This window comes from Dermacentor silvarum, chromosome 6, assembly GCF_013339745.2.
Source record: "Dermacentor silvarum isolate Dsil-2018 chromosome 6, BIME_Dsil_1.4, whole genome shotgun sequence".
NCBI lineage: Eukaryota > Metazoa > Arthropoda > Arachnida > Ixodida > Ixodidae > Dermacentor > Dermacentor silvarum.
This window is the reverse complement of record NC_051159.1, coordinates 84046427-84074118: the sequence shown is the minus strand read 5'-3', so window position 1 is coordinate 84074118 and position 27692 is coordinate 84046427. Positions and strand designations below refer to the sequence as shown.

At 42.1% G+C, this 27692-nt stretch overlaps 1 protein-coding gene across 2 annotated transcripts; it reads right to left on the bottom strand.

The window, feature by feature from the left end:
* Positions 1-1150: 1150 nt before the first annotated feature.
* LOC119455694 (uncharacterized) lies at positions 1151-26553 on the bottom strand. Of its 2 annotated transcripts, none has more exons than XM_037717118.2 (10): positions 26098-26553; positions 25921-26045; positions 25789-25854; positions 25450-25673; positions 20825-21137; positions 17811-17972; positions 13995-14099; positions 12653-12830; positions 10420-10525; positions 1151-6470 (listed from the first exon to the last, which is right to left on the bottom strand). In XM_037717118.2, exons 2-10 carry the CDS (start codon positions 25998-26000, stop codon positions 6331-6333), a joined length of 1374 nt encoding a protein of 457 aa, XP_037573046.1. In that variant the 5' UTR covers positions 26001-26045; positions 26098-26553; the 3' UTR covers positions 1151-6330. The 2 variants fall into 2 exon arrangements, with proteins under 2 accessions (XP_037573046.1, XP_037573045.1); XM_037717117.2 differs by having other exon boundaries at positions 25921-26021.
* Between the last annotated feature and the right edge of the window lie 1139 nt (positions 26554-27692).

The following is a 27692-nucleotide window of genomic DNA, read 5'->3' as shown; positions in this document are numbered from 1 at the left end:
CGGATAAATTATTGAATTTTAAGGTTGAACAGAACATGTTTTTCATTACTGCCTTTGTGAATTTGTGCGACATTGGCATGATTTTGGCTTGTCCACTTAGTTTGGAGCCTACACTAGCTTTAGCACACAGAGGTATGAAATCACACTTTCAAGTCATTACCCGTACATCCCGTTATTCTCCTTTACACTTTCTTGTTCCAGTTTTATTTGTTGTTGATAAAAAATTCGTCAACCCTTCCACTTTGTGAAGATGGTTAACCAGTGAAGCTGAAACGTGCGGCCCTGGTGTTTATCCCGAGGGTTCATTAAAGTATTTCTCAATTATGAGGTTACACACACATTCGGCTGCGATGGAGAGAACATCACTGACAGTATGCCGGCAGTCCGCCGTTGTCGCTTGCGTTCGATGTCTCGAGTTTGCTCGGTAGCGTGGTTAGCAGCATTCGCCCGCGATTGCCACTTGCGATTCTTATAAATTAAATTGATTCAAAATTAAATCTGTCCATTACATGCGACAATGAATGGATCATACCCTCGTAGACGCGGCCTCTCCATTACGACGACAGAAGAGAAGTGAAATTCTACGCTGGAATGATGAGCGGCAACGCAGCCAGTTGTGGAAGCAGGCGACGACGACGAACGTGGGAGCAGTGGCACAAGCACAACTCGAGGGGCGCCAACGAGCCAGCTGCGGAAGAAGCCGCTCGAGCCTATGCTGATGATTATAGTTTTCTGTACACAGGCGATTTTGCGTGGACATATAAAGCTTCGCTTTAATACCCTCTTGGCAGTGGTGCAAAGGCCTTGTCGTTTAAGGCTAGGGATTTTGTCAGTAATGAAGTTTTGAGTGGCACAGCTACAGTCTTTTGCCTAACCCTACTGCAAAAGAAACTACTCAGGTGGCCTTTCTTTGTGTGCCTGTACGAACCATAAGAGGAACTAATTTCTTCAGTGCAGAATGATCGAGTGAAAGTGACACATTTGCGCTAATAAGCCCGAGGGCGTGGGATCGAATCCCGGCCACGGCGGCTGCATTTCGATGGAGGTGAAATGCAAGAACACCTGTGTACCGAGCATTGGGTGCATGTTAAAGAACCCCAGGTGGTGAAAAATAGCCCGGAGTCCCTCACTACGGCGTGCCTCAAAATCAAAGCGGTGTAGTTCCCATCTGTGCAGTCAGGCAGTTACAACAAACAAAAGCGAAAAGTGTGGCTGAAGTCGATTAATCGAGGATACATCACCCAAAATGCAATAGTTAACTAGTTAATATAACTTTCTGACAACACCAAACAAGGCATAGAGGAAAAAGGGAGAATAAAACAAAAGTCCACTAAGGAATATGAACACATAATTGTCATTGATGTTTTATTTGTCTGTAAACTATGCATAACTTGTTCATTAGCACATAATACTACTTGCTTCATTGTAAATTTCGGTGCACAGTGCAATCAGCTAGTGAACGGACACCATATAAAAGTGCAGCTTGAAAAAGTAGGAAACATGTTAAAGCGAAACTGCTGTCAATCACTACAGTGGCTTGATATCAGTCTCTCACCGGGACAATGTATTGCATGCGCATTACAAGTTTATTTTATATGAAGCCCTTCATGCCTTACAGTTAAGGCTAAATATAACCGCATAGACAGAAGTCTCCCTCAAGTTCTTTAACCAGCCTACTAGAGGACACCACCGGTGCTTAGCATAATCATCTCGTTGCAGCAAGTGAGTCTAATTCACAATGCAGCGAGTGCTGTATCATGCTTCACAAGAGTTTTGTCTTTCCAAAGAATCTACATTGTGGGATGTAACTTTGCATTGTAAAAGAGATAACCGATAACACAAGATAGTTCAAGAAGCTTTTGTGTGCAAGAACATTGGCAAGGCAATCCAACACTATTTGGCATGCTGCTGCATAAAGGTGGACATAGTAAAAACAGTGTTGCTAATTTGTCCGCTTTTGAACGCAGTGTTGAACACAAAGATTGGCATTTCTCACCAAGAAAAAACAAGAACCGTTGCTGTTAGGGGCGCTACAAAATGTTTTAATTAAATCTTTTGTGTTTTTCATGTGGCACATGGCATTGTCAACTGCTAAAGAGCACTTTCACAATTGTGTAACATCACCTTGCACATTATCTTCAGAATATTGCCAAAGGCAGACAAGAAAGCATACTGAAACCAAGCTTTGCACTAAGGAGTGTGTGTGGTAAACGCGTTACAAAAGTTGCAATGAAACTTGGTAGAACAGACAATGATATACCCAGTTGAAAGCCTTTAAAAGTTTTGAACAGTTTTCATATAGGTCGCTGCAGACTTTTCTAAAGGCTTGAGCATCTAAATATTGCACACATAAATCATTCTAGGTATCTGGTGGCTCACTTCTTGCTGGTACTGTTTTTGATGTTGGCTTACTAAATGTTCGCCTAGATCTGCTCAAGCTTGTTGTCGGCTGGCACCAGTTGGTAAACGTCACTAAAGGAATTACTCTTAATAGCCATCATCTACTCTTGCAATGTCATCGGGCTGAACGAAAGGTGGTAGTAACTTGACACAGCTGGAGCAAAATGGTAGCAACCTCTGGCTCCAAATGTTCACAACATCTTCATATATAAGTGACTAAAGGTTTGTTTACCATTTTCAATTTCAGAAAAGTGTTTAGGGCCCTTTACACAGCTTACAGCTCTCAAAACACAGGAAAGTTGGGAAATACTTTGAACATAACAAAAATCTTTATTGCAAGTTTTTACAACAAACATGCAAATTTACCAACTTGCAATCGTAATAGGCCTCAAAGTTTCGAAGGTTGTGAAGTAATTTTGATGGGCAGCCGGCACAACTTTCCTATTCCTTAAGTGATAAAAAGTTTGGAGTAGTGTGTGTGACCAAGCATGCATGCATGCATGCACACACACACATATATATATATACACAGAGGAGCGGGGGGGTCAACATGTCTTGAAATGCGGGTTGCTCATCTCGGTATTCAGCCTATGCTGATCAAAGAATCTCCCAACTCATTTCCTGTATGTGTGATCTTACGTATCGAACAATAAAAAAATTCCTTTAAGTAGCAAAATGCAGATGTGGACATGTCGCTACCATTAAAACACATAGATATACATGTGTCTTGTTAGGGGGCCCGACTTGTATTGTTGGCAAATTTGTAAGATTCATAAGTCCATAAATGTACATAGCAATTAAGTGTGGTTCAAGAGACCAAAGTTGCAGTAAGAAAAGCGCAAGAGCCTTAAACTAAGATAGCTTCCTTATGCTTCTGAAACCTTATATTTATTAATAATTAAAGAAACTCTACTTGCAATATAACAAAATAACAGTAACACTGCACAGCTCCATTAAACAGCGGCTCTGGTATAAAAAAGAAAGAAACGGCTGAAAACAAGCTCGCAAACATTCAGAAATGCATCAGCACCTACAAAAGCAAACAAACATGTTGCAGTGCCAAGTCTTCCTGAGATGACGCAACTTACTATATAATATAAACAAAAAACTGAGCATTAACAATCACAACCACTTGTTATCGACACTCGTGACCACTTAAAAGACAAAGCTGGGAAACATGGGCTTTTCTCCCCTTTGATACAGCACTATATAGTTTGGGACTTGCCATATTCTTTCAAGGTACTGTCCCATTCCTTTAAACTAAAATGGCAGCACACAAACAAATGCTTAAAATGTATGATGTGCACGCTTCAAACAGAGAGGTAAGCCTCACCAGTCAACACAAGTTTTCACTTCTGGTTTAAGATTAATTTTGCGCTAACAATCTGGACATGTTGAAAAAAAGAATGACTAAAATTCGAATGACAAGATCTTTGTCATTGAGCGCATCTCGACTTACAAATGTCACTTGAAGCAACCCAACAAAATATAACTTGCAAGTAGCCATTGCTGTGTAAAATACGCATAACCAGCTGATCACCAGTTACGCTCATAGTACTTTCTGCCAAGGTTACCGGAGGAAACAGGCCAATAATGTCTGCACCCACCGCCAGTATGGGGATGATGGGTACTACATAGATTTGTCTGAACCTTGTGGACTCTTTTATTGCAGTTTTTAAAGTACACTTGAAACTTGGAAATAGCAATAATTAGTCTGATTTCATGTATGTTTCATCTGACTGCTTTCAGAACATCACAGAGACATTATATCAAAACATTTACCCAAGGCAAATGCTGCTGTCCAGCTGTTGTACAGACTTCGCAGTATGGAAGTAGATGCAAGCATGAAATGCTTCTTTACATGAATATGAAGCGCACACATCTTATTCCATGTCTCGTACTATGTGATAGCTACTACACAAGCAAGCATGCTTCATGCGTTTCTGCAACACTGGTTACAATGGAGAGCTGGGACTGCGGCCTTAAGCATACTGCATGCCATTTGTCGTGGCAGGCTAGGCAACTTGTGCAATCATAGGAAGCTGTCTACTGGAGCCTATAAGACATTGTAGAAATAACAGAGACTGTCCGGGAGACTTGTATGCTGGTGGTCGAGGTCCTGTTTGCAGAACACTCAACTTCAAATTTGTCAATTACTGCACATTGAATCTGCTTCTTTTTATCGGAAATTATGTGCACACTAGGCACAATGATTTTACTAGTTTTGGAAGTGAGCAAGAGATATCTACATGAACATACCATTTGCTGCTATCTCTAAAATGAATGCACCAGCAATTTCACGCTTTGAAACCTGCACTTGTGCACCTTTCACACCTTGCACAAACTGCCAAATGCACAATATGGGTGATATCTCATGCCCAACTTCCCGTCACCCGTGGCTACAGGGACATCGGTCTAATCTTCAGTGGCGCTGGTGAGCAAAGTTTTCTTTTTATTTGCTGAAGAATGTACACTGGTATCCCCTATGAAACTGCACAGTATGTTTAATGCCATACCAGCTAGCCCAATTATTCATCCTACCGAAGTGATGAAGCATTTCATGCTTCAAAACTGTGCAGAAATCATCCATGACTGTTAATACAAGCAAATAGCCGAACGCTTCCAGAAAGCTATTCACTTTCTTAAAGTGACTTTTCTACACCTCGTATCTCTTACAAACTTGCAACTTCGTGCGCACTGTGACATGTTCGCATACGCGATACACACCTCTAGTTTGCCGTTAGACACTTACAGTGGGTGAAGTAAGTCTGTAATGCTATAAAGAATTGCGTTAATGATGGTGAGATCGAACCTCTGCCTTCAAGCCCAGCAGCCGAATGATCTAACCATGAGGTCATGATCGCATGCATGCTTCTCTGATGCTAAAGTCGCTCTTTGATACGTCTGGCGTGCGGCGTCACGTGCCAGTTTCGTGCATTATGCCCTCGTTGCAGCTACCATTTTAAGATGCTGTGTTAGAATGCTTCAGGATCAACCCACAAAAACAGGTGCAAGGAAAGAAAACTGGCCTGATGAGTTGAAGAAATCTATTCGCGTTTAAAGACCTTGTGTTACCCATGAATTGTTCCCATAGTGGTTGAATGATTACAGTGCTAGATTTCACTTCGATAACTATAGCATGAAACTATGGCTATACTGGCACAACTCGATGTGATGAGTAGGGCTTGTCCAGGATAGCAAAGTGGTGTAAATTGTCCTGTACCTAGCATGACTGAATTCCAACAACATGATCCACTATAGGGTTGTTTCAATATAAGTAGTTTGACAGACAGGGTGTTGTTAATGTTGAGACAGCACTGTAGCATCAATACTGTGTCAGTATTCTGAAACAACAAAGTGGTTCGTTTGTTTGTAAATCATAGTTACCATACTCTCCAGAGGTTGAGCTAAACATTTCCAAACTCCAGGCCCAAAGGTATTGATGTGACAACCCAGTAGTGATTAAGAAGAGAGCAATAGTAAAGTGTGCGTTGTGCACTGAAGTAATCTCTGCAGAAAGAAGAAGAAAAAAATTAATCACCCGAGCACTTGACAACCATCTCGCATCAGCTAGAAGCTTGCATTATGTTACACTATGAAGTGAATTCCTGGGCTCTTGTAGATGGGGAAGACTTGCCTTTAAGCTGTTTGACCATCTCTTTTCCCTTGGTTGGAACAGTTCACAGAAAACTTATCCTACACTGTTTCCCATGTGACATACCACCACATTGTGAAGTGAGGTAACAGTTGTGCGCATCCACTGTTAAACTACTAAAATTGTTCTTTTATGTCTTTTGCGACATATAAGTCGTCCACAAGCGTGGAGCTGCCTCAGATCACAAAACAATAATGCATAGAGAAGTGAGATAAGCAGGCTTACAGAAAGCTGCATTTTGTATTCTCCAAAAGAAAAAGAAAAAAAAGAAAATGTTATGGGACAGCTATCAGGAGATTTTTCAGAGTCATAAAGAAGTCCTCTAAGATGCTACTGGATCCACAGCGACCTTCATCAGTGTCTGCGTGCTTATCAGTTTCGCATCTCTCTTCAACAGTTGTACTCTTAACCATCTCTGAAAGGTTGAAGAGTGGCACAAACACAGGTTGAGACTCACATCATGGTCTACAAAGCACACTGCAGCCACCTAGCTCTTGGAATGACTCACTTCAGCACTCACACATGTCCCTGTCACATGGCAATGCTCAACCAACAGCATTTCAGCATCTTACACAGAATTACTGGATGGTAATCTGGAATTAATATCCACAAAAGCCGCCAATGTGGCAATCTGATTATCAACAGAATGATGGGAGGTAAATGCCTGTTAGTATACTTGGCTTCAAATGTTGATGTGATGCATTTTATAATTTTGCAGTGCCTTATTTGTTATGAAAACTCATTGATACTGGCAGACTTTTTTTAATACTAGTAGTATTAAAGCTTGTTCAGTGAGCCATCGGAGGTCACAACAGTGCATTACACACACCCATGTCCTCACACAAATTTTGAAATTAAATCATTAACAAATTTAGTCACACACACAATACCAATCATTGTTCAAGTGATGTAAATCTCGTGACAATTTAGGTTAGCTTTAGATGTTTATTGTTTAGCTGCTACAAAGGAATGCTCTGATATGAGCAGTAAGCTAAACTGTGCCTATACAGAATAAATGAAGCAGGCTGCAAGTACACACTCAGCCAAGCTAATTAACAATTTACATCCCATCATTCCCATGGTTGTTGGGACAGCTGCACTGTCAAGCTGCCTCTAATAATAGATGTGTGAGAAACTTTTCTTTCCGAGTGACCACTTTCAAGGACTGCATTCCATTCCGTTGCTCACATGCAATCTTTAACCCTTTGCAGTCCGAAACTTTTACCCGCTTTCCGGCTGTCCTGGCCCGAAACTATTTTGCCAGTTTGTGGCGCCGCGAAGAAAAACACAAACTGTGGAAGAAAAACTAACAGGATATTTATTTTTTCTTTTGCATTCTGCAGGTAACTCCTCTACTGATATTTGAGCAGCGTGTGATACCGCTCGAAGAATTTTTCCGGGTGCAGGCCAGGGTTGTTACTGCAGGTTTCGCAGAAACAGTTTCCTTCCTGCCTCCGTTTGTTTTTCGATCATTACAAACAGCACAGTCTTTGCTATTTCAGCCTGGGAGCTTGTACATGAAATAGCTCCTCCCATCTAGCCTTTCCTCGCGCTCCTTCCGCGCAGACAGGCCCCGCTTTTTGGCTCTAGCCCTCACGTCACCCACCAGCTGTTGGATGAGGTTGCGGCGGTACTGCAGGTGTCGCTGTTCTTTCTCACCACGATTCTGCAGCTGTGTGTGCCTCAAAATAAAGCTATTGAGAATGGAAACCTGTAGAAGCCAGAAAAAAAAGCTTTCGCCACCATTTCATTGTCTTTTGACAAAATGGCTCCGCCGCCGTCGTCTTCGTCACTCGCTTCTGTCGAATCACTGTCATCACTATCTGATGGAGGCACGTAATTCTCTTCCTCACTGAAGTCATCATCGCTTTCACTAAATGCACCACCGTAAAACGCACGAGGTGAAAAAGTGGTCATGCTTCTCAGCAAACCGCGCGCAAGTGAGAATGCTCTGGTATCCAGAAGTCGTGCTGAACATTGTGCTGCACCCTAGTGCAAAAAGAAGTGAACTTCAACAAACAAAGTTTACTTATACCTCAAGAGATGGCGCATCATGTATACAAAGAATGCGTACTAATCGCAGTGAGAAAAACCGCGAAATTTAGCCCCCGAACACCCTTGTCGGGCGGTGCCCGACAGCGGACCACTACAGCCGTGTTGCGTTGTCGGGCAGGGCCTGACAACGGACCGCAAAGGGTTAATAATGAAACGGACACTGATGGAACATACGGCCAAGTTAAGCCATGCTGGTAGATTACACGTCTATAATACCAAAAACAAGACTTTCAAACTGAGAGAGAGAGAGAGGCTTTAAACAACAGGAAAAACATACTATCAAAAGATAGGGAGCTTGAGATTCCTGCTTCAGCACTTTGCAACATCATAAATCAAGGTTTGTTTGGCTTACGCTAGCTGACTCGAGCTTTTAGTGACCTGTCCAGAGTAGCACTAGTCCTAGCAGTTGGTACTGATATTGCCAAATACAAGTCCCACTCATTCAGGCCGCAGATCCTTTCACCCTGCTTGCTGGAAATGAGCCACGCTCGCCAGATTATACGAAATAGCACAGCTAACTCTGCCTACCGATGCACATTGCTTGGTGCATTACTATCCTTTTACTATTACAAGTTGAGGCAATAATATAATTGGCACATGTGGGAATGCAGCCTTTCAAAACTAAGTTCTTTTTTTTTTTAATTTGAATCTTTTCTGAACTTTGAATTGGGTTACTATGGGCAAAAATATGGTAGACTACAAAGAAAAACATTTAGCACATTTCTTGCCAAAAAAATCTTCAAGGGTAATTTGCTTACTAATAAAAACAATTACAAAAATGAAAAAGAACTCAAGCTCACAACTTTTGTGGAATTTCATTAGGCAAAAAGGGACCCACACAAAAAGAAATTTGAATTTCACTATATACTATTCATTAAAATTGTTAGTTATAAGGGAAGTTGGCGAGCATTTGCTCCTTTGATAGGCATTTTTTTTTCTTGCAGAATTTTGGAGATGCCAAGAGATCCAACATAGTAATATACCATTCTACCCTGATCAGGCAGTTCCCTTCAGTGTCTATCTACATGAATCCTTGAGTGTGCAAGCTAAGCCAAGTTCCAAAATATGGAGTGCAGTTCTGAATGGTCTGCAAAGTTGCCAAGATGTCACCGGTGGTGACCATGTGACAGGGACATCAGAAGAGAAATATATCACATACCACCCTGTCAAGAAAAGGCTGTCTCCAGCATTGTACGAGTATCTTGAACACACAAAAACAGGTAATAGACAGTGCTCAATAAATAAGCATGCTTGCATCACTTAAAAAGAATATCGACAAAATGAGAAACTCGTACAAAAGATAGCTACATGCACAAATGCAGAATGTAGAGCAAACCATATCTGGCTCCCTTAGCAAGGTCACACTTTGGCATGAAGAACTGCAGGGTCTGTTCTTATTAGCAATAATCTGCAGTAAGTAGCATACATTATGGATCTCATTTGTTTATGAAGCTCGTTTGTGTAAAAATAGCGTTTGATTATACAGTGTAATGTAAATATAAAAAAATAAATAGAACACACAGACACCTTCCATACCATATCATAAAGCAAAAAATAAAAATAGAGGAAAGGGAGATTGTGATGCATGTTACATACAAGAAGGCGAAAAATGAATTGTAAGGGAATGTCATTATAATGCAGTGCAAACCGAGTTTTCCAGGACTGGAAATTAAAACCGCACTCTGGAAGCCTAAGCCTATTCATACCACTACCGACAACAGTATATGCAAATACAGCATGATGATTATGTGCAAGTTCTGCTAGAAGGAATTACAAGAAACAATTTACAGCAGGGGTTTTCAGCTTCCATTCCCATGGCACCATCCGTGTCGTCTGTAACCTTCACTGGCACAAGAAACTATCAAATCACAAAATCTAGCAGTGAATTTGCTCAAGCACGAGGGCAGTTGCATTGTAATGCTGAACATCCATTTCTAAATAAAGAGTAATCTGACTGCTTCCACATAAACTTCTATACTAAGGATTGCAGTTAGTCAAGCCTGCTTCAGTCAATCCGAATTCGCACATCACAAATGAACTCCACAACCGGTATTCCTAAGGTCTAATCATACAAAGTCCGCAGAGCTCGTGGCTCATACATACACGCATACTTGGCAAGTAGATGAGTGACCACCACCTTTAAACTCCCAGCTACATTGATCAATAAATAAGTGACAATAGCTACCTTCACAAGGTTGCTTTTCATAATGTGCACAGCGTTAATAAGCTCATTCGATGCAGAATTTACATTAAAACGCTGCTTGTGCAAGACGCAATCAGAGCAAGGTGCTCAAAGCAGGGATCCTAACCATCCATCTCTTCCATCCTGCAGTGAATGGCCGTCTCCACAACCTCCAGGCTGGCATAGTCGAGCTCTTTGATGAGGCACAGCACGGCTGAAAGTATGTTCGCATTCTGCGGGTCCAACAAGAAATACAATGTAGAAAAAAGAATGGCAGAAACAACAGCAAATAACAAGCTCTTGAGCAAAAGACACCTCACAGACCCGTCATAGGGCACCACATTACACCCAATCCAACATGCTGGCAAACAGGAGCTCTATATAACACTCCTGTATATATACAGGAGTGCATATAGACCTACAACAAGAAGCATTTCGGCTTTAAAGTTCCAGTTACATGATCTCTCACTCACCTCCCACCGCAAAACAGCTCATCTTTGCAGGTTCTTTCAGTCATTGTCCCCAGATAACCAAATACTAAGTAATTACAGCGCATCGCATTACCCACCTAACACATCCCAATGCAGTGTATCCACCACATGTCCACTGTTCCACTGCATTTCAATATTCTTCTTTTCGTACACACAGACAAAGAATAGAATAACCTCCCTTCTAATATCACCCTCATCGCTGACAGTTCTCATATCAAGACTACTTTTGAAGAAGACCATCCATGACATCAGGACACCTAACCTGGCCTGCTACTTCTCGTGCACACCCCTTATGTAAATGTACTAATTATTGGGACCTTTGGAGTACTACGAATAGTTGGATAGTTAAGGTTTGATGGCGCAGCAGCCTTGACTGGCTCTAATGTGCCAATGTATCATGAACAAAAGAGCTCCTACATTATTACCGTATTTGCACCTAATATAATGAGCATTTTTCTTTCTTCGAAGTTTCTGGACTTAGAACGCATCTCATGTTATATTCAGGTTTGTGACACGACTATACCACCATTTTTTCCCCTCTCCTTCTTTCTAGCACTTCAAATTGCAGTGAGCTAAACCACTAGGCACTACCGCGATGGAGCCCTCCTGCATGTGCTACGGTACTCATGCTACTGTGCATTTTGCGCCGTCTTTCTTCTCCTGATTTAGAACGCTGTTAGTGCCGCATCAATGTGGTTCTGCCGTAATAATCACAACCTTGAGCAAGACGATCGGTGCTGTTGTGCAGGCGCGTCATGCGAGTTGTCTTCCAAGCCACACGGTGAATTACCGTGCAATCTATGAAAGGCTCTGCCGTGTTCGATTGTCTCATGGACAGCCTTGGTGGGTGTCACAGAGGACGACGCCATTCTCGCCAACAGTGACAAAGACGTCAGCATTCGTCCTTTCCCTTTATTTTGCAATGGCAGTTTGCAGTAGCGATGAACAAAGCCCTGTGGGCATCCGCTTTTTGCGTCGTTTCCTGGTTCTTTGTGGCATCACTTCACATTACAATCGCAGTATACATTTTTTTTCTTTTTCTATGAGCCTGAAAGTGCGTTAAATTGGTAGTTGCGTTATTTACGTTCAAATATGGTACACATTTTAAATACCTATAAGTTTATTAACAGAGGGTGAACAAGGGAAGCCACAGGCTGGAGCCAAAGTGTTGATAAGAGGACGTGTTCGTCGAGGCAAGCCCCCTTATCAGAACGTTGGAGCTAGCCTGTGGCCTCTCTGCCTACTGTTGGTCCCTCCAAGACCCCATCTTCCTGCGAACCTCTGTCTTGTTAGGATGGTGGTTAGCCAGGCTTCAATTTGAATGTACAAGGACATACTACTGCAAACAGCGCGAGAACAGGACTAAGATTAAGGGAACACAAAACACAGGCGCTGTGTTCCCTTAATCTTAGTACCATTCTCCCACTGTTTGCAATACTAGTACATCCTTGTTAGGATGTTTATTAGGCTCACAATCTTAGTTCTGCATCAGACCCTAGCTTCTGATTTTCTCTGCACAAAACAGACAAACCCTGCATTTAAATATGGTATTAAACAAAATTGCACCAAGAAATACCACCTCAGCATGACATTCAAGTGTGAACAAGCCAACGGTTTACTCAGAAGACCCCTTTATGCCTGGCTCCAGGTCCGACTACAGGGAGTGCGTGTGCAGGTATTCCATGGATGAAAGCCTTTTCAGTCCAACTTTTTTGTTTTTTTGTTGTTAGCAGTGAGAGAAAGGTATTTATGCAACATAATGTAGCAGGTGGTCAGAACTTAGTACTCTACACTCTCATTAAAGTCTTTCAAGACTCTTGAGAGGCTTTTTAACAATGTTGTGGAAAGAAAACAGTTCATAGCACTGACCCTATTCTTGCCCCCCTTGGGCAGCAGGCGAGTTGGAGAGCCTTTCTCAGCCTTGTGTGACCTGTGCACTTCGGCATACATAGCAGCACCGCCTCGCGCATTACCGTCAACCGGTGGTGGGGACATCAGTGCATCCGACTCCAGGGAGTGCGTGTGCAGGTACTCCACAGATGAAAACCTTTTGTCGAGCATTTTTGTTGTTGTTGTTGGCAGTGAGAGAAAGGTAAAAAATAAGACATTCCATTTTCAACACACAGCAAAAACAAGAACGCAGTAATGAGGCTTCATTCTCAATTGATTACTTTTGGCAATAATGTTATTACATTTACACAATGCAACATTCAGCACTGTGCTTTGTTGCAGTGATGGGCATCAACTGTGCAAGCATGCTGTCAGCACTCAGTCAACACACTTCACCACTAAGGGATATTAAAGTATATGCTCAAAATATACCGCACACATGCTCAAATGTTTGATATTGCTTCTGTTGGTGCAGCCAATTAGCATTCAATAGAAGTGGTACCTATAACCAAAAGTGATCAAGGCTACTACCCATATCTAAACTCTGAGGAAATGCCAAGACTGCCTAGTCTGCACATTTTCTGTCCCACACATGACAATGAGTATGGTTATAAGCAACCTCTCACCAACACGGAACAAAAAGCAAAATTAATTACAGCAAGTTGTTGGCCTGGGTAAGTCGGTTAGGCTCAAGGTTTAGAAAAAAATTTCTGGAGTGGCAATGCTGCTTTGAAAGTGAAGCCAGGCCGCCGCCATCTTACTCAGGGCCCGAAGAGAAATCAGCGAATAGTGGAATATAGGAAACGCCTTATTTTCGCCTCCTTCATGTTTAAGATGGCTAATTTCGCTCTAAAGATCATTTCGAATGTACACCTTTGTTTCAGAGGTTTTAGGAGGAAACCTGAATGCCGTGGTACATTTTTTGAGAGTTCTTGATATCACCACTCAGCCAAATAATTTAGCTAGAAACAACAACCTTTTATTTTACAATTACCCTAGCATTTACATTCGCACAACAAAAGAACTTAAGGTGTGCGCGGACTGCAGCCTGCACGGCACTCTTTTAGAGGATAAGTTAGGACAAGAGCTGGCTTCAGCCCTGCTGGTAAACAGTAGCAGCCGCTGCCACTCCGGAAGTTTTTTTTTTTTAACATCCTTGGTTAGGCTACATACTAAAATGGCACAAAAGACATAAGCATGCCATCTTCACGCTCGTTTCGCAAAAACTCTGGTTTTCTCGATGCTGATAATGTTTCAGAGAAATGATTGCATCCTTCGGGAAAAAAAAGGGGGGGGGGGGGGTAAGCAGAAAAAGCTTTACCGTCGAGTGTCACCTAGTTGAGCATTGGCCTGTCTTGCAGCTACAGGGTCATCACCTTCAAAAAGTGCCATTGGATCACAGGTGATTTCTGCACTCTTGCGCAACCTGTATGAAAAAACGTTTCAACAGTGTTCATCCTTGCACTGCAAAGAAATTGCACACGCTATGTATTACTGGATTTCTATGTTTCCAGCGTGACATCAATGTTTTAACAACGCTTAACGAGTCTGTATATATGACCGCCTTATGTAGTTTTAACTGCTTGATGTGTTTCGCAGCGCACTATAGTGCATACGCCTCTGCTGTAAAGATGCTTGTATGATGGTGAAGAACATCTGACTCCGAATAGGATGGGCCGACGGCTGCATAAGACACGCCGGCATGCGATTTAGATGCATCTGTGTAGTATTCTGGGCACGAGTACTTATATTGTAACTCTAGAAAATGCATACGAATGTGGGCCTCTGGAGCGTGCTTCGTTCTGAGGAGCCATTAAGCCACTGAGCCACTGAGGAGCCATTAAGCGACTTTCAAAAAGCTGAACGTCCATATCTTCGCTCAGCCTCCTCACACGGAGTGAGAATGGCTCTCTCGCTGCAGGCTTGTTATGAAAAAGTGTTGCAGAGGTCATATCGTTGATGGTAGGATAACAAGGATGGTCTTTATCGGTATGTACTTTCAGAAAGTAGTTAAAAGTAGAATATGATCGTTGTAGATCAAGGGACCATTCGTTCGATTCGACATAGAGACTTTGAATAGGGCTTGTCCTGAAAGCACCGGTGGCGAGGTGGATACCAAGATGATGCACAGGGTCCAGCATCTTGAGAGCACTGGAGGTAGCAGAGTGATACACTACTGCGCCGTAGTCTAACTGCGATCGTGCAAGGCTTCTGTAGAGGTTCATGAGGCATTTTCTGTCGCTACCCCATGTTGTGTGTGACAGTATTTTCAGTATGTTCATTGTTTTCAGGCACTTAGCCTTGAGATACTTGATATGAGGAATGAAGGTTAGTTTTGTGTCGAGTATAATGCCCAAAAATTTGTGTTCAGTGTTGATTGGTATGTGTTGTCCATGCAGCATAATATCTGGATCTTGTATTAGGCCTCTCTTTCTAGAGAAAAGTATACAGGAGCTTTTGAGAGGGTTTAGCCTAAAACCATTTTCATTTGCCCATTTTGACACTTTGTTCAGTCCGAGCTGAACCTGACGCTCGCATATTGCAAGGTTACAAGACTTAAATCCGATCTGCACATCATCGAGATATATTGAATAAAACATAGATGATGGAATGACTTTGTGAAGGGAATTCATTTTCACAATGAAGAGGGTGCAACTAAGCACGCCCCCTTGTGGCACACCAGTCTCTTGAGGGAAACTTCTTGACAGGGCATTGCCCACTCTAACTCGGAACGTGTGGTTAGACAAGTAGCTTTCTATCATGTTTAACATGTTGCCGTGTACACCCATCGCAGATAGGTCTCGGAGGATTCCGAATCGCCATGTTGTGTCATAGGTTTTCTCGAAGTCAAGAAATACAGATAGAAAGAATTGTTTGTGTATGTAAGCGTCTCTAATGTTTCCCTCAATGCGAACGAGGTGGTCTATTGTTGACCTACCTTTCCTGAAACCACATTGGAAGGGGTCAAGTAGACGGTTGCTTTCCAAATAATAGATTAGACGCCGGTTCACCATTTTTTCATATAACTTGCACATACAGCTTGTTAGTGTTATTGGCCTATAGCTGCTGGCTAATGCAGGGTCCTTGCCTTGTTTATAAATTGGGATGATAATGGCTTCTTTCCATGAGGATGGAATATGTCCAGATATCCACATGGTATTGTAAAGAGACAGAAGTGCATTTAATGTTTCTGAGTGCATGTTCTTGATCATTTCATATAATATGCGGTCACCACCTGGTGCTGAGTTGCTGCAAGAACTGAGAGAAGCCTTGAGTTCAGCGAGACTAAACGGACGGTTGTAAGGTACTTCTGTTGCGGACTTTCGTTTGAGGCGCGCCCTCTCTGCGTGTTCCTTGAACTTTAAGAAAGTTGGCTCATAGTTGGATGTACTAGAAATGCTTTCAAAATGCTCGCCCAGGAAATCGGCCTGATCTTTCATACTGTTACCTTGGGAGTTTACTAAGGGAAGTGGTTGTGTTTCCCTTTTAATTTGTTAACCCTGTTCCACACCTTACCCTCATCCTTATAAGAATTGATACTACATACATATTTTTCCCAACTATCCCGCTGAGCACGCCGACGTGTTCTCCTGCCCTGTGATTTTGCCTGCTTGAAATTAATGAGATTCTCCGCAGTTGGAGAGTCGCGAAGCAGGCGCCAAGCTTTATTTTGTTTTTTCCTTGCCTCTTTACATTCGTTGTTCCACCAAGGCATACGACGCTTATTAGCAAGTCCGTTAGCTTGTTTTATGCATTTTTCAGCAGCGTCAATTATAAAACTTGTAAAATATAACCCTTTCATATACTATATATGATATAATATAAACCCTTTCATATTACAAACTTCCCAAGTGCAGTTCTCTATCTTCTTTGTATTTTATGCACCAAATTCTCGATACTGGCTTTATTCCAGTTAGAACCAAACTTCAAAGATTAAATTCAGCACATTTTTTGGCATTTCTGAACTGTAACCGAGAATGACGAGTACCAATTGTTTATGCTTGATAATGATGACTGTAGGAAACAAGACTGTGCATACTTGCTGCACAGTTGAGCCCAACAACAGAATAGTATGACCAAACTCAAGGGAACAGCACAAGCTGCAAGCAGTTGCTTGCCACACAGCTGTAGTGCAGTTATGTGCTTTGCTCTGGGGATGCCCCACCACGCTGGGCTTATCCTTGAACCTGTTTGCAGGCTTTTGCTCAGTCATGCTTTTGTTTTCTTGCTTAACAGCTGCAGCTGGCATCTTCACTGCGTCATCTCTTCTTGTGGTCATGCAACATTCTGTGACCAGATGGCGACCACCTTTCCCACTCAAACAGAGGAACACATAACTGGTTACCATGAGTAAAACTGATTTGAATGATAATCAAAACTATCTCTAAAAGTGTCGAAAAGTGCATACCCTCTAATCGCCTATGTGTTGCAGTCGAACCCGCATATACTGAACCCACATATAACGAATTATTGTGTATATCGAACAGCTGTAAAATCCCCATGAAAACCCCATGCAAATGTATAGGGCTGGTGCACGCGTATATAGAACGCCCGTTCATCAGCACATTCAATATACCGAACGCGGTGCCACGCCGAAGCCTTCAAAGTGCACTTCTTTGTTCACTTTGAGGTCTTCTGGCACCTTGAGGTGGAAAAGAGAATGTGCAGTCAGTTGAACCACGTGGTCGTGTGTGTAAGTCAGTTGAGCCCCGTCGAGCTGTTCGATAAGCCCGCGTGCTACCTCAAACGTCAAATTTCCTTCTTCCCAATTTTCGTGGCGTTGTTGTGTGGGTTGAGTGCCTATTTGCGAGTTCATTTTTCGCAAGTTCATGGCTGTTGCAAGTGTAAAGAAAAGAATCAACTTGGACTTCACAATGAAGTTGAAAGTGACCCAGCAATGTTTTTCCAGGTAAATAAGTGTGCTTGCTTTTTTTCTTCTTCCCGAGTTGCGTGCAGTAACTTAGCGGCCTTCGGATGCACCAGACGGTAAGCCGCCGTTTGCCTCGGGAGCTATTATTTTATATATCGAATTACCTATATATCGAACTTTTGGGGGATCCCCTTAAGATTCGATATATCCGAGCTCGACTGTATATCAAATAGACCCTTGTTGCTGAGCAGTGTGCACAGGACTAACCTTCGGCCTGAGTGATCCATCAGTGTCTGGACCCGTGCATGAAATGCATGCTGCTCGGCAGGTGACATGCCTTGGCACGAGGCGTGGCTGTCCTGAGGCATGTTGGGGAGCACAGGAGAGCAGGCAGCTTCGGCAAGCCGAGGGGGATCTTTACATGGAGTGCTGCACAACAAACAGCACTGTTACATGTACCGAACACTTACAAGTGCACACGTGCATACATAAACACATAACTAAAGCATGACAGCTTGTAAGGTGCACATGCCACAGCACTGAAAGTGGACAAAATAAAAAAGAAATTGTATTTTTTGGTATATTATTACATTATTTATTTAAATAACTGCTGGAAACTGACTACTGTCTAACAGATAATCGTACACTGTAGATCCAAATAAGAGATTCAAACTATGTTTACTTCAAACACTTTTGTAACACACATATTAAACATAATTTTGGTATTTGTCTCTGCTATACAACTAGCAGAGACAAATACGAAAGAGAGTTACACAACTTTTTCACATCTTCAAATCTTTACAAAAGCCAACGGCAGAAATTGGATACTATCTGTTAATTACAAAATCACCTTTTCTTTTAAATGCAGTAACTTTCACCAAAACCAGTTCAGTGGTTTCCTAATAAATGCAATGGTGTGCTCCAGACTTGAATAAGAAATTGCGAATTGGCACAAGGTTAAACATTATCTAGAGCACAGCAAGAGCATCATGACTACAAGAAAAGCACAGCAACACACAGAACAAGTTGAAATGATGCTGTAAATTAAAGTTGTCGGATTTGCAGTCAAGTTTTGCTTTGGCAGGTTAGCCTATAGTGATGGATACCACAAACACTACAGGGTACCCCAAAGCGGGAGATAATGCACAAACCACATTTTTGCCTCCAGAAAACATATGCTGCCAAAAGTCTTTAATGTGTAAGCATAAAATTAACTACACAGCACTCTTCTGCTGTGTGACACCCCCAGACAGGTGATAACGCAGATTTGTATACAAAGGTTGGGAAGCAAACAACACATAATGAAAAGCCTGCCATTACATCTTTCGCAGAATGTGCAGAATTCTAACCCAAACAAGATGCACACTGAACATTTTCGTAAATACTGACAACTGCAATAACATTTCTACACTATTTTTTATGTACATAAACTGACATGTAACCAGCAGATCTTTCCCAATGGTGCAGACTTTAACCCTTTCAGGCACCAACTGATTCTGTTGATAAAGAAATTTTGTCCCACCACATTTCTTACACATTCGGAATCATAAAAAGCACACAGCTGTAAATAGATAAAGGATTTTCAATTCTTTAGTGAGTTTTATCAACTTTAAAAAATGCGGACTCGATACGAAAACTCCTTACATGAACATCAGATATGAGAACATCAATTAAGGTATTTCATCTCTAGCGGGCTCCAAAAGCACCTGTCAAGCCTCTTGAAAAGTATGCCTTGTGCAACACATTGTGAAAAACAATGAAAGAAGTGAACCCACTGCATACGACATACTCACAGTGAGCAAAAATACCCAACTGCCTACATTCACACATGTTTTAATCAAACATTTTGCACATGTTATTCAAACTTGCAGCACAATTCCAATCAGAAGTGTTTCAAGACATGTGACACATTTTAAATATTGTTACTTTTATCTATGCCATTGCTCTTGATGCACCATATCGGCGTACGCAATTGTGTGCACAGTGCCTCAAAGGCTTAATCGATTAAGGTTTAAGCACGCAAAGTTATAAATGGAATGAACAGATCATTTTGCACCAGGGTGTCAGAACAAAACGTTTTTCCGTTCTGGTTTTAGTTTCGTTCCACTGAAAAACGTTCCATTCCGGTTCTGCTCCCGAATGAAAAAAAAAAAATAAAAAATGGATCATAACGGTTCATAACTGTTTTTCTTTGCAAGCAAATATTTTCGGAGCAGAGTAACGATAAAAACATAGTAATCATTTTTCTCAATAAGTGAATTATAAATTCTGATATCATGCTCAGTGCCTTGAGTCAAGGCACTGAGCATGACCTTAGAAGGAGCACGTTATCGAGTGCACTCGCCAAAATGCGAGACCCCTGTTCCAATAAAACCCCCCGAACATAAACAAGCAATAAAACTTCGGTAAGAAAGCATTGTACCTGTAGAAAACGAAAGGACACACTCATCAGCACGCACGCCCTGGGTCTTGCTATGATGCCAATCTCCTAGTGCACCAAGCGGCATGCTTATATAATTGGGGCACTCGACCGGCTATCGCTCGCACTATCCCTACCTGAGGTATACGCGCTTATGCGGACACCTGAGATACGCGCTAATTATGACGTTGCCCAACATCGGTTGTTTTGGATTGCCGACTTTCCCCTTGAACCAAAGACTAACAAAAATATTTCGGCTTCACTCCGAAACTACATAATAAATAATGTTGCAGTTACGTTTTCGTTTCAGTCAAAAATATTGTTCTTCTTCGTTTGTTTTCATTCCATTCCGACACACTGTTTTGCACAGACATCATCATAATTGTCATGCAGAGGCATCACTATCAAGACAAAAAGCTGCAAGTTCAGCTGATCCACTGAACGCCCAGCAGTGCTACAGAAGCTCTGCATGAATATTAAGCATGGTGTCTGCAGCATGTAGGCCAATTAAAGCCAATTATTGTGTCCTGTGGAGGCTAATGTTAACATACTGCAATGACTACTACAGTATTAACTAAAGTGTAGTCGATGCAGCATTTTAGGAGCTTGGCCCTTTTGCAAGATGTCTAGAGCTAGATGCTGCCACAAAATCGGTCATTGGTGCATGAGCTCTTTTTTTGTGGAAATGCACAAAACCTACTAACCATGGCAAAGGCAACAAACGAAAAATGCTTGGTCATAGCAGGCATTCCACTGAAGCGGTCCTTACTGTACCGCACATTCTCGGTAATGTTTAAATTCAGGCAACTGGATCTGTTCCAACCTGGTCCTATACAAGCACATGAAAATCATGGCGTTATACCTGGCTGCTGGAGGGTTAAAGGCGGCTGCCCTGTTTGGCACATTGGCTTCTGTGGCCGGCACTTCCACTTCCAGCTCCCTTGGCCGTGGAACACTGCTGTACTTGTGGTGTCCATCCTCGGAGCCATTCTGCCGGGCCTGCGGTGGGCTGAGTCTGGTTGATGGCTGGCTGCCACTAGACTGCTGACGGTTGTTGTGATTGCTGCTAGGTGCTGTCAGTGGCATCTTGTCCTCGGTAGCAGCAGTATCGAGGGTAGGAAGAGTAAGCATAGCCCCTTGTACCTGGGCTCTCTCAACTTCGTGGCTCTGAACAGCTGGCACAGAGAACCACAGAAAAGAGCAAGGTAAGCGACAGAACAAAATGCATTAGCAGGCACACCTCTGTTTCGTGTGAGAATTCCCACCAAGAAAACATGTGATTGATCACTCCTGCCTTATTAAGCGTGAAGGCCCTCAGTTCAACATAACAGCATTAAGACTGTCACCTCGCTTTAGACCTATTCACATGCTCAAGGAGCTACATACATTCACTGATGAATATTAACCAAAATTATTGGCATACCAAATTTAATCGCTGCAACATGTTAGTATAAAGCGTGACTGGGTAGTCATTTGGCTGGTTTCTGACTGGCATAACCAGCTTCTTGCTTGCGGTCAGTCAGCAGTTCAAAGCACTAAAATGACTGTGTAGTCGTTAGGCTGGTTTTTGACTGGCGTAAACAGCTTTCTGCACGTAATCAGTCAGCAGTACAAAGCACTAACACCATAATACTAACTATTCGGCAACCATACAGAGTAATGTTTAAAACTGTTTTACATTAGCAGTAACCAACAAGCAATAAACCACCAAAAGTAAAAACTGATAAATGAACTGTTGGAATCGGATTCACATGCGTGTTTCTTTAGCAAAGAATTTGAAGTTGTGAGCTCTAAGGGAGCAAGAGTACAGGCTACTCTTTCTTCTACTCACAGGAAGGGAACAAAGGGAAGCACAGAGCACTTCTTCATGGCTTCATTCTAGCTGAACACCAACTGTTGGTGCCTCAAATGGGTGATTTTTAAACCTGCCACTCTAGAAGCTCTTCGGGAAAAGCTGTATTTTATGCAGCTAATAAAGATGTTTATTATATTATATGAATGCAACACATCTGCAGATGCCTATCAGTTCTAACTTGATTACATGCACACTGCCCTTTTTCTTAGCATTCACTAAATCCAGTAGTAAATTCATTAGCAGTCATGCTAATGAATTTTAATAAAAGTGCAGATGTGACTTTACTTGGCACTTTTCTCTAATCTAATGCGCTTCTTATGGAGCAACTGGTATGCTGTTGCTGCCCAATTTTACTATGCCCTAATGTGCAAGCATGAGAAAGAATTCATGGCCGAAGTGGCGTTCCTCCAAGTTTTAGTAATAATGCCCATGTTCTATTTATCAGCATTATGAAATTTTGGGTGTAAATTGGGGGGGGGGGGGTGCAAATGATGTCAAAAGATACAGCACTACTCTTGGTTTTAGGCACCAGCAAGTAACGATAAATAATGAGGCATCCGACATTAAGCTTATACTTTTTTGGTGCCCCACAGGAATGCTGATACTTGGCCCCGCTGCTGTTTATTCTTTATGTAGTTGACATTGTCAGCATTGATCACGAAGCCACATTTATCATTTATGCATATGATACTAGTTTACTTTTTAAAGGAACAGATGTGATGAATTTGCAGCAGCAGGCTACAGTGAGCTTAAATTCGTTATACAAATGGTCCCATTCCAACTCATTATTAATCATCGTTGAAAAAACAAAAGCCGTGCTCTTTGGACCAAGGGATAAGACCGTGCATGAAACTAGCCTTCTCCTCAGAATTGGTTCCCCAGATATTCAAATTGTTTCTATAATCAAAACAGTGTACAGTTTGACCAGTAAATGTTCTGTAACGACCACATTTCACTGAACTCAAACCAAATTTCTAAAATTACAGAAATTTTAGGAAAGTTGTGCCATGTAATGCTGCTCTTCATTAAAAATATTTTTTATTTTTTATTTCTTTCTGATAGCTACTGCTTACTGGTATGAGGAACCACTACATTTTTGAACATTCATCAATTACACATCATTCAAAAATGTACCATAAGCAATGGTGCTAATTTATCATATGACAGCCACACTGTCCCCCCCACCACCCCTTTTACGAACTCAATATTATTCCCATACCACAAGTATACAACAAAGTTCAAATGAGTCGCTACCGTTCGAATATGCAACAGCCTCGTTCTCGTTCTTCACAAAGCTTGCTAATATAAAGCTAGACAGTGACAGCATTTGGTACACTTCACTTGAAGAGCAGCAGAACTGATAGTTGGGCAAGTTGGTACGAATTCATAGTGAAATATTTAGCGCACACAATAGACAAGAACACAGTGAAAGGGGACACACAAGCGCTTACTCACAACTGTTTATTTTCGGAAAGATACAGAACATAAATACCCCAGCTATCTGCACTGAGCATGCGCAACAAGAGTCGTCAGTATAAACAGAAACAGATTAAAAAGGTTCAACCAGTATTCAAAAATGCAAATTCTTTGTCAGAAATTGCAACCGATGGTTGACTTATGCATTTTTCAGCACACTTTTTGATATGGAACGCTTCTGTTATTTCACGTTAGTTTGTTGTTATCTGAAAACAAAATGTCAGTGTCAAAAAATACTGGATCACAATGACATAGATTACAGTGGTTTGACAAGTGTGAATGATTTGCTTTACCGAGAGAACGTTCATGTTCTTTTAGACGGGTGTTTATGCACCGACCGGTTTGTCCTATGTACATGTTGCCACAGGTTAATGGAAGCCGGTACACAACACCTATTCTGCATTTTGTGAATTTTTAAGCTTCTTTAAGACCGCAGCTGCATTTTTTTACCCTATTGTCAAACTTTTTTGAAATAGCTTGGCATAGTTTTTGCACTTTGTTAGGTGCGCTGAAAACCACTTCAATGCCATACCAGCTGGCTACATTCTTTAGCCCATGGGAAAAATAATGGACGTAAAGTACAACCGCAAGGCGCTTTTTGTTCGTGCTAAGCCTGTTCCTTGAATCTGTGGGTTGTACACCCTTTACTATTTTAATTACTTTTTCAGCCGCTCTGACTATAATGTGTTCCGGGAATCCCACTGAAACTAGCCTTGTTACCTGATTAGGAAAGCTTTCTTTTATTCGGTGGCAACAAGATTTTTCCAAAGAAGCCCGAAGGCAAGACACCGCAATTCCGCTTTTTACGATCTTCGAATGTCCTGATTTGTACTGTAACATGGGCTTCTTTGATCTAGGGCTGTACATCCAGCATGTGTGGTCGGGTAGCAATTGCAGAAACAAATCTAGAAACTGTAGTTCGTTTTCTTTAGCAATCTCATGGCTAAAATTAAGGCCTAGGCCACATTCAGGAAACACTTTTAGTACATTAACCACATTGCTCGTCTAACAGAAGCATTCCATATCAAAAAGTGTGCTGAAAAATGCATAAGTCAACCATCGGTTGCAATTTCTGACAAAGAATTTGCATTTTTGAATACTGGTTGAACCTTTTTAATCTGTTTCTGTTTATACTGACGACTCTTGTTGCACATGCTCAGTGCAGATAGCTGGGGTATTTATGTTCTGTATCTTTCCAAAAATAAACAGTTGTGAATAAGCGCTCGTGTGTCCCCCTTCACTGTATTCTTGTCAATTTTGCGCGCTAAATATTTCACTACGAATTCACTTGAAGAGTTTGAACCACTTACAGTAATCATTTATCACAGAATTTACCATAACTGTTAGATAGTCCCTTTAATAATAAATACTCGTCTAACCGACATGCACGTGAATTCACTCTCATTATCGCTTGTCATGTATAATTTGTGCATTTCTTGTATATTTCAGTTATGACTAAAAATTGTATAAATTATTTATTCATCAGTGCCTTGTGCTTCAATTATTGTAATCGCATTGTTTTCTCTGGTGTTGCTATGTTGCTCTTAGTTCATTTCTTTTATTCAGTGCTTTACTGCCGCCATGTTATTGCCTTTAGTTACTGTTTTTATGTATGCAACAAAAAATCCAAGTAGAGCATTTTTGTGTGCGCCCCTAACATACTTGTAATGTGAAATAAACTTGACTTGAAAATCTGCATGAGCATATGCCGCAACCACAGCTTATTCCGACACTGTGATTAACATTAAGCAACACTAAACTAATAATATAGGAAATGAAAGGGCACCACCACTATTTTCGTACAACAGAATAACATGAACCACAAATTAGAATAAATGCAAGACATGAAAAAATGCGCTAAATGAACATATTATGCAGTGCACGTCAATTGGAACTATTGTTTAAAATGAACTGTGCACCTCACATATGAAGATGAATGCCCTTAATATGTAAAGTACATGATCCAATTAACATTCTTCCTGTCAGACTCTTAATGATATATGCGCTTTTACAATTGCACGACGTATAATATGTGTACCTTTTCATTTATCGGCTCACTGGCACAACAATTATTAAAATTATAATATATGTGCAATATAAATGTGCTCAGTTCCAGTTATGAGTATTAGTATTCAGTTAAAACAGCAGAGACTTACTTTGATTGTCCAGTTTCTGCAAACTTGGCAGATGCCTCAACACCGTCATCCTGTAGGTCTCGCTTTCTGCACAAGGGTTGTCGGCCAACCAAAGATTTTTAAGCTTCGGAAGATCTTTTAAGTACAGAACCTCATTCAAGTCTCGAATGTTGTTCTTTCGTATGTAGAGCTCCTGGAGATTCTTGCAGTGCGCGAAGTCTGCTAGTGTGCTGATATTGTTGACGCTGGAAGAAAATAGCAGGCGAAATGAGAACACGGAAAGGCGACGAGAATAAACTGGGGCACAGAAACCCCAGCGCAACTTGCAGCTTTCTGTTCTTTTTCGTTAAGGAAACGCACCTTAATGAGAGGACTTCGACGTGAGACATCTTTCGCACGATGCTGACGTCCTCCAACTCGCTTCCCCTAAAATCGACGGTTCAGATGAAAGTAGTACACATCACGATAGAGTAGTCGGCAAGTCGAACGTACCAGCAGTTTAGTTTCCGAACACTCTTCAGATCCTGAGCTCGCGTTCTTGACAGGACGCAATTTTCCGTGAGCACACTCATTGCCGATTTTTCTCGTGGTTCCTAGGCGCAGTTGACAGGACACAGCTTTACGAAAGGTAAAACAAACACGCGAAAGAAGCTATGAAAAATATCTTACCTTCTTAGATCATCAACACAGGTCTCAATCCCTGACTACCTTCACGCTGATGACCATAGCTAAAGGCACACGATAGGCCGCCCAATGCACGCCACCACTACACGAGTAGGCGCCGAATAATGTCCGCTGGTCCAACTGCGCGCCGATTTTCGATTAAGGGCCTTGTGTATACCATGTTAGGCAATGAACACGGACACGGTGAACGACTGGTAGTCATCGCATAGCAGAAGGGAATACCACGCTGTTGAACAATTTCACGCTCTTATCGCAGTAACAATTAATGTTCAGGAATTTAGTCGGTGTGGCTCGGACGAAGATAAACAAAGCGCGGTTCTCTTGCATTGCCTTGACAACACGGTCCCACCGCGAAACGTCTTCTACATCGGCACGGCACACGTAAACACCGCTTCGCCATTTACGGCGTACACTTGCCGGAGAGTACCGGACTGCGCACACCCATAAGTGCCCAAACACTTCCGCGCTGTCATCACGCATATACGCGCGAGTAATACTCTCGACTAAAATTTTTATGCCGCTATGAAGTCGCATTTAGTTGCTTTCTCTGTCAAAAAAGAGTAAAAAATGTGTACGAAACGCTACGAGTTATAAGCCGCTACCATAAGCTACTGCTGGGCATTCAACGCGGATGAATACAGCCCGATTTGAAGTGAATGGTAGTCGTTAAAGGGGTCGGTACCCCTTACCACCGGCCGCACCGGCACATGACTGGTACCGTTACCATGCACAGTACCGTTACTTCATGGTGCGGTCATAGAGACTTTTTTTTTTTTTTCTTTCTCTATGGTGCGGTCGCGTTCGGCTTCGGTTTTGCATTGCGCCACACTGCTGCGCTACCAATGCCGTAGCATTAGCGATGGAAGCAGAGTTATCAGTAGCCTAACTGTACTAGCTGTGGCTGTAGCACGTTTTCAATCTGACAAGATTTCGCACCCACAACGAGCGGTTTCAGCTGTGCATCAAAATTTTTAAGTCCGATTGGCGCACATACGTTAATGAAAATTTTAGGTCTGAAGTCACGCATGTTTGATCACTGGCTTGACATAAGGATGGTAGCAGCTTTTGGTCTGCATCTATTTAAGCACGATCGAAAATGCCCAGAGGCGCCGCACTCATGCAGACTGCTGCGCGCGTCTAGTAACTATTCCTTCGCACCCGTCACTCAAAACGACGGCACTGCGTAGCGAAACCAAGAACACGGTGGACCGATCGACATTCTAGTATTCTAGTAGTAAGCAGCTGATCAACATATTTCATTGCGATAGCAATTTAATTATATTGACACTCCAAGTGGATTTGTACCGTCGGCGTCGCCGTGAGGTTCCGAATAGAGTCCAACGGCGATGAAATCGTCGCCGCACGCCGTATGCGTGAGGGACGCGCGCTTTCACGGGAGTGAACGCACGGCGGAGAGCAAACGCGACTTCTTCCGTCGCGCGGAAGGCTGTGGCGGGACAGGAGGGAGGGGAGGCGACGTTTAGTTGCGGCACCAAATGCGTACTTATATATATATATAAAACATTGCGATGCGAGAAGATGGTAAAGACTTCCGACGCTGCTTGACGAGTGTCCCGTTC